Here is a 12398-nt window from a genome sequence, read left to right as displayed (position 1 = left end):
ATGAACTGGGGATTTTATATTTGTTACTGATAATATGTTTATTTCATATCTGCAAAGTAGTTAAAAAAGTAATGTAAATGTAGTTAAAACGCTGTCAGTTCCACTTTAAACTTTGGGTCACCGGTTACTTTGTATGCTAAACGGAAATGTTTTTTGCAATAGCTGTACATTTCGATTGGGAAATGCTTACTGGTTGTGTTTTTATGGGACCTACTGGCTTATTATGTCAGAGTTTGTGGACTGCTTATCATTTAACTATGCAGTGGTGTAGTGGTGCCTGGAGAAGTATACTATAATGTTGCCCAGAATTTTCCTATGTTTTTTTAATGAGTTTTCCTATAGATTTTTCCGATTTTCACTCTTAAAATAAATAAATAAAATGTTTTATAGAAAAAAGTCGAACATTTGATGGTCTAGGTCCACAACAATGCTTAAACCACGTCAATCTGATTGGGTGGGCCTGTCAGTGCCTGACTGGGTGGGCCTCTGTCCATCCATGTCTACCCCCTGATGCAAACAGCGCATGATGACAATTGTGCATCACAAATAGCCTACTAACCAACACTTTGTACTAAACTTTTTCAGTACCTGGTTTGCATAACCATTGTTGCCTTAGTTAGCATTTACTGGTAGATATCGTAAATTGAAACGTCTTTCCTACAATACCCGCTACGGTGAGCTGCTCCATGATAAAACCAGTTGAGAGCTGCACACTCTTGTTGCCTGCAGATGATATTCCAGCTGAAACTAGGCAATGTGTGCAGAGCGCATGTGAATATATTTCACGTACTTTGCGATTGTGTAAACTACTTTGTGCATGATTTCTCTATTGTACCACATAATTGATCAATCGTACACCTCCACTACACTACCTTGATACGCAACAGTAGGGATTAAGAAGTGAGTATAAGCAATGCACACTGAAAAAAAGTGGGTATCCGGTTTATACCTGTGTATATCCTCCACTACACCACTGGCCCTTTGTTGAACAAAAAGTGCACTCCTACATGAGTGCGCTGGTATTACGGTTGCTGTCCTTTCAGCATCACGAACCTGTCACACTGAAGGCCTATAGGTTCGCCACTGCTCAAACATGTCTAACGGCTGTTAGGATATTAATATTTAAAGAAAGGAGTGTATATATTTGGCCTGGCGAAGTGGTTTTATGTGCTGACTGAATGGAAGCTGATAAAAACAATTTTTATCCGCTGGTCTCGACTGGTCTCGGGAAGAAATGATGAGTGCTCACTGTCCAAGACCCAGTCAAGACCGAGTGCAAATGTATCCCGGACATCGAGACAAGACCGAGACACTCAATATGTGGTCTCGAGACCTCTCGAGTACTACAACACTGATATCTGGTATGTTACATTGTCTTCCATTAGTTTCCATGCAGTCTCTCCTCTTTGTCCATAACCTGCTTTCAGGGTACAATAACAAATTAGTCATTTTGAAATGTTGGTGAACTATCCCTTTAAGAGTTGTTATAGGCATCATCATAAGCACCATCAGCAGTGGCAAAAATATGCACATTAATAGTCCTGTCGTGCAGACCAGATCTGTTGTCCTGTTGTGGAGACCAGACCTGTTACAGGTTCTTTGACAAATTAAAAAGGATGGGCCCCGACCCAAAACATTTGATATCAAACCAATGTCCTCTAGTGCCCTTGTTTTGGTCAACATTTGGGATGGTTTGCATTTGTCTTTGTTTGTAGATCGGGGCATCAGTGCTTCGAACAATGTGATGAGTCGGGATAAATATTTCAATTGCTGATTGAATATATCCAATTCAAACAGTGCTAAGTAACCATGTGCTTGCTTTTATTGTCCTGGCTGCGTATAAAGAGAATATTGGTGGAGCCTGGTGGTTTAATGTTTAATGTATCACGCCTGGCCTACTGATCATTAACCATGGAAAAGGTAAGCAGAGTTATTGATAAAGCTATCACATAAAGTTATTGATAAAGCTATCACAAAGTTATTGATAAAGCTATCACAAAGTTATTGATAAAGCTATCACATGAAGTTATTGATAAAGCTATCACATAAAGTTATTGATAAAGCTATCACATAAAATTATTGATAAAGTTATCACATAAAGTTATTGATAAAGCTATCACATAAAGTTATTGATAAAGCTATCACATGAAGTTATTGATAAAGCTATCACATGAAGTTATTGATAAAGCTATCACATAAAGTTATTGATAAAGCTATCACAAAGTTATTGATAAAGCAATCACATGAAGTTATTGATAAAGCAGTCACATTAAGTTATTGATAAAGCTATTACATTAAGATATTGATAAAGCTATCACATGAAGTTATTGATAAAGCTATCACAAAGTTATCTAAGTTATCATAAAGCATAACTCTATAATAAGTTAAATACAAACTGCATATGTCTTTGAAGTTGCAGAGTAACTCATAATATGTATTATACAACGGGGGGTCTAATCCTGAATGCTGATTGGTTAAAAACCGCATTCCAGCCGGTGTCTATTCCACAAGTTACCACCGGCTTCTCGGGCATTATCACTTAATTATATGATGTTTCGTGTCAGATCACCTTCTACGAGGACCGGAACTACCAAGGGCGGTACTATGAGTGCGACAGTGACTCCAGTGACCTGCACACCTTCCTCAGCCGCTGTAACTCGGTCAGGGTGGAGGGAGGATTCTGGGTGGTGTACGAGAGGCCCAACTACATGGGCTTCCAGTACGTGCTGACCCCTGGAGAGTACCCTGACTACCAGCGCTGGATGGGCTTTAATGACACCGTCAGGTCATGTCGCATCATTAGGAATGTGAGTAGAGCGGATGGATGGACAATATGAGACTCTTTGAAAGAGTTCATATGGAATAGAGAAGTATAACCAACCTGTAATCATTTTACCCCCACACTTACAGAGCTTGTTCCTAACAAAACCCTACTACCCTACTCTAAATGTATATTACATGTCCGATTGTGCAGCAGTTATTATTCAACCATAAAGGGGCAGGTCAAGATATCATTTTCTATTTAGATGGTCATATCTTCCCTAAAACATTTTTATGCTTTAACATTTCTTTGTTGTTGTGATTCCAGGTGGGCAACTCGTGGAGAATGAAGCTGTGGGAGAAGCCTAACTTTGAGGGCCAGAGCATGGAGGTGGCAGACAACATGCCCTCCTTCCAGGAGCGCTGGCACAGCCGCGAGGTGAACTCCTGCAAGGTGTTCGAAGGCGCCTGGGTTTTCTTTGAGCACCCCAACTACAGGGGGCGCCAGTACCTGCTGGAGAGGGGCGAGTACAGACGCCACACCGAGTGGTGGGGCATGCAGGCTAACGTTGGCTCCATCCGCCGCGTCAAGGAGTAATAGACATATCACCACCAAAGGCTAAATAAGATATCCGCTGTGTCAAGTAGTGCGACACGTCACCACCAAGGGTTGATTATGTGTATGATTGTGTGTAAGAAGTACAAATAAAGATGTGTTGAAAATAAAAAGCTTGTTTGCAATATGTTCCTTTCTAATTAAAGTGTTACTTAGAGATTACTCCCTTGCTAACTCACAAAAATTATTCGTACAATTCCACATGTCAAAGCCGTATTAAGTACATGTTTCCTCAATAAAGAAGTTATCAGCAAAGTCAGTGCTAGAGTGTATGAAATACCAGAGCAGTTAAATCAAGTATGACTTAAAACATCAAATGTACCACTCAATCTTAGGTCATTATGCACAAAGGAATAGTCTTATTTTTCACTAACTTACCTTTTATAGCATGCAACATTTATCAACATAGAGAGAGGAAGAGTTATTCTCTTCTGTTCTTCTTTATGTATTCTTGAACTTCAGACAGACTGAATTGAGCTAATAGGGTATTCTTCATTTTAGACTTATTTCACATTTCTCGTTTTTTCCAAAAACATACAAATATTTATACTCTCCCATTTTTATAAAAACACACACTTTTTTTGGTTAGTAAAATATATATGTAATTATGTAATTATTAATTATATACATTTGACCAAAATACTTATCTTGGAAATATCCACAAAATAATTGTGTTTGAACCAAAACAAAGGTCAGAGGTTACCAAGCTGTTACAGGTGAGCTAGCTAGGTCCCTGTTCCAGGATCTGTAGATGCACAACCACTAAAGAAAGAATATGTAAATATATATATATTAAACATTTCCTAAAAAGTACACTTTTTATTTAATAAAAACAAAATAAAAGATAAGACATTGCTGATTGAAATAGCTGATGTTGTCCAAATGTCCAATTCATTCTGATATCTACAACTTCCCCTCTCAACACCGCAAAATATACTGTACATTATACCTACGTAGTCCTCATGTTTTCATTTCAGGCATTAAACCATGGAGTGAATTTCACAACACACAATCCTACGGCTTTACCTCACCGACCTAAAGACCTGCAGAAATAAAACTGCAATTTGTGGTTGTATAAGTCAATAGCAGCAGAAGGCTTGCAAAAGAGGATGCTATACACTTTTACAACTATCTATGATTTCTAATCCACGAAGGGGGCTGGGATGGGCCTACAACTGTTTCCCTGTGCTATAGTTTTGCAGAGGAAGTCCTCTGTAGAAAGACTGTATGCTGGTAGTTGGTCAGAGTGCACGTACTGATTCAACAGAAAGGTAAAGCATATCGGTATATGCTTTATAACTTGCTATAAGCATGTATATGAGCTGTTATAATGTCTTATAACAAGGCTTATAGTATGCCATGTTCAATGGAAACAAAGTTTTAAAACTATGACGTGTTTCGGCTGCATGGCCTTCGTCAGGGAGTACAAAGATATGATAATACAATGTCCTTTTTTTGAACAGCTTTTTCCAATCAACCCTGATTTGAAGAGGGAGTGGTTACATAATTCATTGGATAACATATCTACAGTATTTCACTTTTAATGAGTATAGTATTGCTCACTCCCTCTTCAAATCAGGGTTGATTGGAAAAAGCTGTTCAAAAGAGGACATTGTATTATCATATCTTTGTACTCCCTGACGAAGGCCATGCAGCCGAAACGCATCAGAGTTTAAAAACTTTGTTTCCATTGAACATGGCATACAAATAAAGGCATTTTAATTATTATATGAAGAGGGCCTTGGTCCTCCTTTCTTTATGATGAGCAATTTACCCCCTTTTACCAAAGAGCACCTTCTGTCTACTAAAACCTACTATTGTGTACCTTAGCAACACCTTCTGTCTACTAAAACCTACTATTGTGTACCTTAACAACACCTTCTGTCTACTAAAATCTACTATTGTGTACCTTAGCAACACCTTCTGTCTACTAAAACCTACTATTGTGTACCTTAGCAACACCTTCTGTCTACTAAAACCTACTATTGTGTACCTTAGCAACTGTCAGCTTCCTGCCTCCTGTTTGTCTCCCGGGCCTCTAGAGGTCATCTGTGTTCCCCCTCTGCCTTAGTTCTTCCTCGTGTGTGTCAGCTTCCTGCCTCCTGTTTGTCTCCGGGCCTCTAGAGGTCATCTGTGTTCCCCTCTGCCTTAGTTCTTCCTCATGTGTCCTAATTAGCTTGATCCAGGTCACCTGTGCCTTGTTTCCCCCTTGTGTATTTTAGCTGTGTGTTTTCCCCTTGTTTCTCACTTGGTTATTGCGTCCTGACTATGTGTCTCCTGCTTTTGTCCCACCCGTGTCTGTCCTAGTAAGTTGTTCAAAGTTATCTTTAGTTTGTTTTTCTCCCCTCGTGGAGTTGTTTTGTTTTGCCTCCTGTTTTGGAACATTAAATCTACTTGCCTGGAGTATTGCCTTGGGTGTTTCATTTGGGTCCTACAACACCTCCTCTGTGGCTAAGGGGTAGTACCCCCAGCTCTCCACATCTGAGACCGGAGTTTCTAGCCCGGCTTGTGACAGAATAACCAAGACAATCATGGACCCAGAAACACTCAGTTCCCCCGGACCTGTTGGCGGTGATCACTCGACATGAGGCTTCTTTCCAGCGCCATGAAGCCGTTCTCAGCCGACAAGAGGAGCTGATGGCTAGTCATTCTCAACTCCTGGCCGAAATGATGAGTTCCCTCCGCCAGCTCTTTGAACGCCTCCCTGGTCCTCTCCCTTTCCCCAGGTCACCCCCCCAGTGACGACAGGTCGTCTCGGTTGGCGGAGCCCCGACTACCACCTCCCAAGCCCTTTTCTGGGGATCCAAGCTCTTGCCAGGGTTTCCTCACCCAATGCTCCCTCACCTTCGAGCTCCAACCCTCAAGTTTTCCCACAGACCGTTCCAAGATTGCCTACATCATTACCCCTTCTTTCAGACAAGGCGCTCGCCTGGGCTTCTGCGGTGTGGCAGTCCCAGGAGGCCTGTTGTGACTCCCACGCTGCATTTGTAGAAGAGTTCAAGCGGGTGTTCGATCATCCTGTCAGTGGGCGGGAGGCCGCGCCTACTGTCTCTCCGTCAGGGACAAGCACGGCAGATTTTGCCATTGATTTCCGGACCATAGCAGCAAGGAGCGGATGGAATGATGAAGCGCTGCTGGGTCTGCTTTCAGGGAGGGTTATCTGAGCCCCTTCAAGATGAGTTAGCCACCCGAGAACCAGCTGGTGATCTCGAGTCCCTCATAGCCTTGGCCATCCGCCTGGACAATCGTCTAAGAGAGCGGAGAACGGCTCGCTCGTCAGGTGTCTCATTCCCAAGTTCCTCTGAGCAGCTCTGTTTCTCCTGTTTGGACTCCTCATTCAGAGCTTCCCGGCTCCTGAACTGCTCCAGGATTCCCCCGGAGAGCATGCAGTTAGGCCGTTCCAGGCTTTCTCCCAACGAAAGGGAACGTCGCATGAGGGAACGCCGGTGCCTCTACTGCGGGGTTGCCGCCACTTCCGCTCCACTTGCCCCGAGCTGGAACGCCTGTCCCCCGCCCAGCTACAGGAGGGCTGTGATGGGGAGAGTTAGAGCGCCTCCTACTAACGCTGTCCTGGCTATTCCAGCCACTCTGTCCTGGGGGGCCACCAGCATCGGGTCCAGGCTATGATCGATTCGGTGCCGCAGGTGATTTCCTGGATGTAACCTTGGCTAAGGAACTTAAGATCCCTACCCAACTACTTCCTCAACCCCAGGCAGTTACAGCCTTAGATGGCAGACCTCTGGAACCAGGAAAGGTTACCGAGGCGACTCAGTCCCTGCGACTTACCATCTCTCAACACCAGCAGGAGGAGACCTTCTATCTCATTGACTCTCCCGAGTATCCTATTATCCTGGGTCACCCTTGGCTATGCAGACATAATCCCCAGATCGACTGGCCTACGGGCACCATTCTAAGCTGGGGGTCCCTCCTGCCAACTCACCTGCATGCTTCAGAGTCCCCTCAGCCCCTAGTACCCAGTTTCCAAGAGTCTGTTGACGTCTCCCGAGTCCCCAGTGTTTACCATCGGTTCAAGGCAGTGTTCAGCAAGGCCCGGGCTACTTCTTACCGCCTCATCGCACGTATGACTGTGCCATTGATCTACCACTTCCCTGGGTGCTGCCCTCCTAGAGGTCGGATCTTTTCCTTGTCCTCCCCGAGCACGCAGCTATGGACACCTACATTAAGGAGTCCTTGGCAGCCGGCCTCATCTATGCCTCTACTTCCGGCTGGGGCGGGCTTTTGTTGAAAAGAAAGACGGGGGTCTTAGGCCTTGTATGATTACCGGGACTCAACAAGATCACGGTTCGAATCGATACCCCCTTCCTCTCATGGCCACTGCTTTTGAGCTGCTTCAAGGGGCTTCCATTTTTACTAAGCTGGATCTCCGCAATGCTTACCATCTCGTGCGGATCCGTAAGGAGACGAATGGAAGACGGCGTTCTCAACACGCCCACGGGCACTATGAATATCGGGTGATGCCGTTCGGGCTCACCAATGCCCCCGCAGTATTCCAAGCCCTGATTAATGATGTTCTCCGGGATATGCTTAATCTGTTCGTCTCGTACCTGGACGATATCCTCATCTTCTCGAGGTCACTGAAGGAGCATGAGGGGCATGTTAGCAGGGGTTCTCCAGAGGCTCCTTGACAATCACCTCTACGTTAAGCCTGAGAAGTGTGAATTTCATGTTTCTCAGACTCAGTTTCTCGGTTATTGTCACTCCCGGGCACCTAGAGATGGATCCCAAGAAGGTCAAGGCGGTCCACGATTGAGCCCACACCTGCCACGGTCAAGGAGGTTCAACGGTTCATTGGCTTTTCAACTTCTATCGGAAGTTCATTAAAATTTCAGCTCGGGTGTGTAGCCCCCTTTGACGACGCTTACCAAGGGAGGAGGGACCAAGATTCACTGGGGTCCGGAAGCAGCAGGGGCCTCGAGGATCTCAGCGCCGCTTCACGGTCTGCTCCGATTCTGGTACCCCTGACCCAGAGAGACCTTTCGTGGTGGAGGTGGACGCCTCAGAGGTGGGGGGTGGGAGCCGTCCCTGTCACAGAGGGGTGCGGATGGGAGATTACACCCTTGTGCCTTCATGTCGCCGCCTGTCTGAGGCCGGCGCAACTACCACGTGGGGGATCTAGAGTTGCTTGTGGTAAACTGGCATTGGAAGAGTGGCGCCATTGGCTTGAGGGGCTCAGCACCCTTTCCAGGTTCTCACAGACCACAAGAACCTGGAATATCTCCAACAGGCTAAGCGGATGAACCCTCGGCAAGCACGATGGTCCCTTTTCTTTAATCGATTCCAGTTCCTCCTGACTTACCGACCTGGCACCAAGAACGGCCGGATGCTCTGTCTCGAGTCTATTCTCCCGAGTTACAAGAGAAGCCCTTGGCATCGATTATTCCGAGGTCTAGGATCGTCGCACCTCTTCAGTGGGAACTAGAAAGAGGGGCACGAGAAGCTCTTGTCCAGGAGCCCGATCCAGGCGGTGGTCCGCCGGTCGCCTGTAGTTGCCTCTCTCTGTTCGGCCGCGTCTTGAGTGGGGGTCATGAGTCTCTTGACATGCCATCCTGGCAGTGCTCGCACACTGAGTTCCTCCGACGGCGGTTTTGTTGGCCGCCCATCAAGAAGGACGGCAGGTCTATGTTGAGGCCTGCCCTGTGTGCAACCAGGGAAAGTCGACACGCCAGCGACCCCAGGGACTGCTCCATCCCTTACCTGTTCCCTCGAAGGCCATGGTCACACCTTTCTTGGACTTTGTTACGGGACTTCTATCCCAGGGCAACACCGTCATCCAGTGGTGGTAGACCGGTTCTCTCTCAAGGCTGCCCGGTTTATTCCCCTGCCCAAGCTGCCCCCGCTTAGGAGACTGCTGAGCTCCTCATGAACCATGTCTTCCCGGATATTTGGTATTCCCCTGGACGTGGTGCTCTGACCGAGGTCCCCACTCTCGTCGGTTTTGGGGGCCTTCTGCAGGCTTGTTAGGCCACAGCCAGTCATCGTCGGGGTTCCATCCAGAGTCTAATGGCCAAACGGAACGGATTAATCAGGATCTGGAGACCACCCTGCGGTGTATGGCGGCCAGTAATCCCACGCCTTGGGCCACCTATACATTTGGGCTGAATATGCCCACAACACCCTCCAGTCCTCAGCCACCGGATTGTCCCCTTCGAATGCCAGTTCGGTTACAACCTCATTGTTTCCAGAGGAGGAGGCGTAAGTTGGTGTTCCCTCGCCCAGCGCTTTGTCCAACGCTGTAGCGGACCTGAAGAAGGCCAGGCGTGCCCTCCTTCGGACCTCCCAGAGATACCAAAGTCAGGCATCGCCACCGACGGCCCCTGGTTTCCGAGGCTGGTCAGAGAGTTTGGTTGGCCACTTAAGAACCTGCTCCCTCCGGGTCGAATCCAGAAAGCTTTCCCAGAGATACATTCGGGCTTTTCCGCATTGGAAAGGTTAACCCTGTGTCGTATCGTTTGGTTCTCCCTCCCTGAGTTAACCCCACTTTCCGTGTTTCACTCCTTAAACCTGTCTTGTCTTCCCCCTTGCCCCCCCCACGACCCCCGCACCTCCCAGGATCATTACGGCCAGCAGTGTCCGCCGGATACTGGACTCCCGGAGGGTCCAGAAACCTCTGCAGTATCTGGTGGACTGGGAGGGCTACGGGCCGGGAGGAGCGCCCTGGGTTCCAGCCAGGGACATCCTGGACCCAGGTTTGATCCGAGATTTTCGCACCTGGGGGGTTTCGAAGGAACGTCAGAGTCGCTTCCCAGAGGAGGGGTCCTGTCAGCTTCCTGCCTCCTGTTTGTCTCCGGGCCTCTAGAGGTCATCTGTGTTCCCTCTGCCTTAGTCTCGTCAGCTTCTTGCCTCCTGTTGTTCCGGGCCTCAGAGGCATCTGTGTTCCCCTCCGCCTTAGTTCTTCCTCTATGTGTTCTAATTAGCTTGATCCAGTCACCTGTGCCTTGTTTCTGTGTATTTTAGCTGTGTGTTTTCCCCTTGTTTCTCACTTGGTTATTGCGTCCTGACTATGTGTCTCCTGCTTTGTCCCACCGTGTCTGTCCTAGTAAGTTGTTCAAAGTTATCTTTAGTTTGTTTTTTCTCCCTCGGGGAGTTGTTTTGTTTTGCCTCTGTTTTGGAACATTAAATCTACTTGCCTGAGTATTGCCTTGGGTGTTTCATTTGGGTCCTACAACACCTCCTCTGTGGCTAAGGGGTAGACCCCAGCTCCACATCTGAGACCGGAGTTTCTAGCCCGGCTTAGTGACAGCAACACCTTCTGTCTACTAAAATCTACTATTGTGTACCTTAGCAACACCTTCTGTCACTAAAATCTACTTGTGTACCTTAGCAACACCTTCTGTCACTAAAACCTACTATTGTGCACCTTAGCAGCACCTCACTTCCTTCTGTTTCTCACAAGGCTTATAATATTACGTTTCTCTATGTATCAACATTTCAACTGACTCAAAATGACTGGTATTTGGTGAGGATCATTATGAGATGATTATAAGGGGATCATACATGTTCAGACAAGTCTTCCAATGCATTATAACTACATGATAAGGCATTATAGCAGCTGGCTTTAGGTAAAGTGTTACAGACAGGAATAGCAAACTGGAACTATCAGAGACCACAGTGTATTCAGACTAATAGCTATGGTTCTAGTAACTGCTGCTCACCGTTGGCAACAATTTGATTGGATAAATCAATCTTTTTTTCTGGAATCAGGGTCTCCGTAGGATCAAAAGGTCAGCGTCTATACAACAGACCATTAAACTTGGCATAAAGCCGTCGGGTTTTAAAACAAACACAGCATCAGCGCTGTTGTGCCCTAGTTAATAGTGGTGCACGTTTGAGAAGGACAATGATTCCACTGGCCATGCATTTCCATGTCAACATATATAAAACTCCCCCAGGGCAGTGTTGCAACATTACTGTGTATGTCTAGAGGGATATTTTTGATTGTGTGTAGAATAGTGTTAAAAAGAATCATCCAAACATGGACCGCATGCAGGGGAAGGTACTGTAGGTGGCTGTGTGTGTGTGTGTGTGTGTGTGTGTGTGTGTGTGTGTGTGTGTGTGTGTGCTGTGGAGAATTTGTGTGTGTGTTCCTTCCTCTTTTTAAAAAAAAGTAACCCTTTTTAAAAGACAACAATCCTTCTGCAGATCTCTTTTCTTCTATGAGGACCGGAACTTCCAGGGCCTCCACTATGAGTGCAGCAGCGACTGCCCCGAACTGAGCTCTCATTTCAGCCGCTGCAACTCCATCAGGGTGGAGAGTGGTGCCTGGGTGGTCTACGAGAGACCCAACTACCTGGGCTCTCAGTACATCCTGACCAGGGGAGAATACCCCCGACTACCAGCGCTGGATGGGCTACAACGACACCATGAGGTCCTGCCGGATCATCAGACATGTATGTCAAGCCACTGTGAGATGATTTGAGGGTGGTAAGTGGTACATGTTGAGTACTCTTTCAGGGATCCACACAGACATGCATGCACGCACACACACACAAATCGCATCCATGCATGCACGCATGCAAACCAGACAACACACACACACACGCACACACAAACACAGGACCAAATGTAATGATTATAGTGCATCCATTTCCATTCTAACACCACAGTGTTCTTTTAATCTGCTGAAACTTGATGTTGGTGTTCGTATGAGGAGCTTAACTGTGCTCCACTGTGTTCCAACTGTGTTGCAGACCTCTGGCATGCACAGGATCCGGTGACGCGCCCGACTTTGCCGGGTCAGATGATGGAGTTCAGTGAGGACAGCCCCAGCCTGTCAGAGCGCTTCCGCCACCGCGAGGTGCACTCTTCCAACGTGCCGGACGGCGCCGCGTGGTCTTCTACGAGCACCCCAACTACAGGGGGCGCCAGTACCTGCTGGAGAGGGCGAGTACAGACGCCACAGCGCAGTGGGGTATGCAGGCCAACGTGGCCTCCTCCGCGTCCAGGACTTTTTAGACCATCAGTGTCATAAAGATGCAGGATCTTAATTTGAGCTAGGTTGCTA

General features: G+C 46.8%; 1 protein-coding gene and 1 pseudogene across 1 annotated transcript; both read left to right on the top strand.

The window, feature by feature from the left end:
- Positions 1 to 2546: 2546 nt before the first annotated feature.
- On the top strand, positions 2547 to 3358 carry LOC123481663 (gamma-crystallin S-1-like; the record flags this gene model as incomplete). The annotated part of the gene is made up of 2 exons (XM_045206399.1): positions 2547 to 2807; positions 3089 to 3358. Coding segments are annotated over 2 exons (531 nt in total), but the record flags the coding sequence as incomplete, so codon positions are not given.
- An 8011-nt stretch (positions 3359 to 11369) lies between these two features.
- On the top strand, positions 11370 to 12349 carry LOC123481662 (annotated as a pseudogene).
- Positions 12350 to 12398: the final 49 nt, after the last annotated feature.

The sequence above is a fragment of the Coregonus clupeaformis genome, chromosome 23, assembly GCF_020615455.1.
Source record: "Coregonus clupeaformis isolate EN_2021a chromosome 23, ASM2061545v1, whole genome shotgun sequence".
Lineage (NCBI taxonomy): Eukaryota > Metazoa > Chordata > Actinopteri > Salmoniformes > Salmonidae > Coregonus > Coregonus clupeaformis.
Note: the sequence above shows the minus strand (reverse complement) of the source record. Positions and strands in the feature narration are given on the sequence as shown.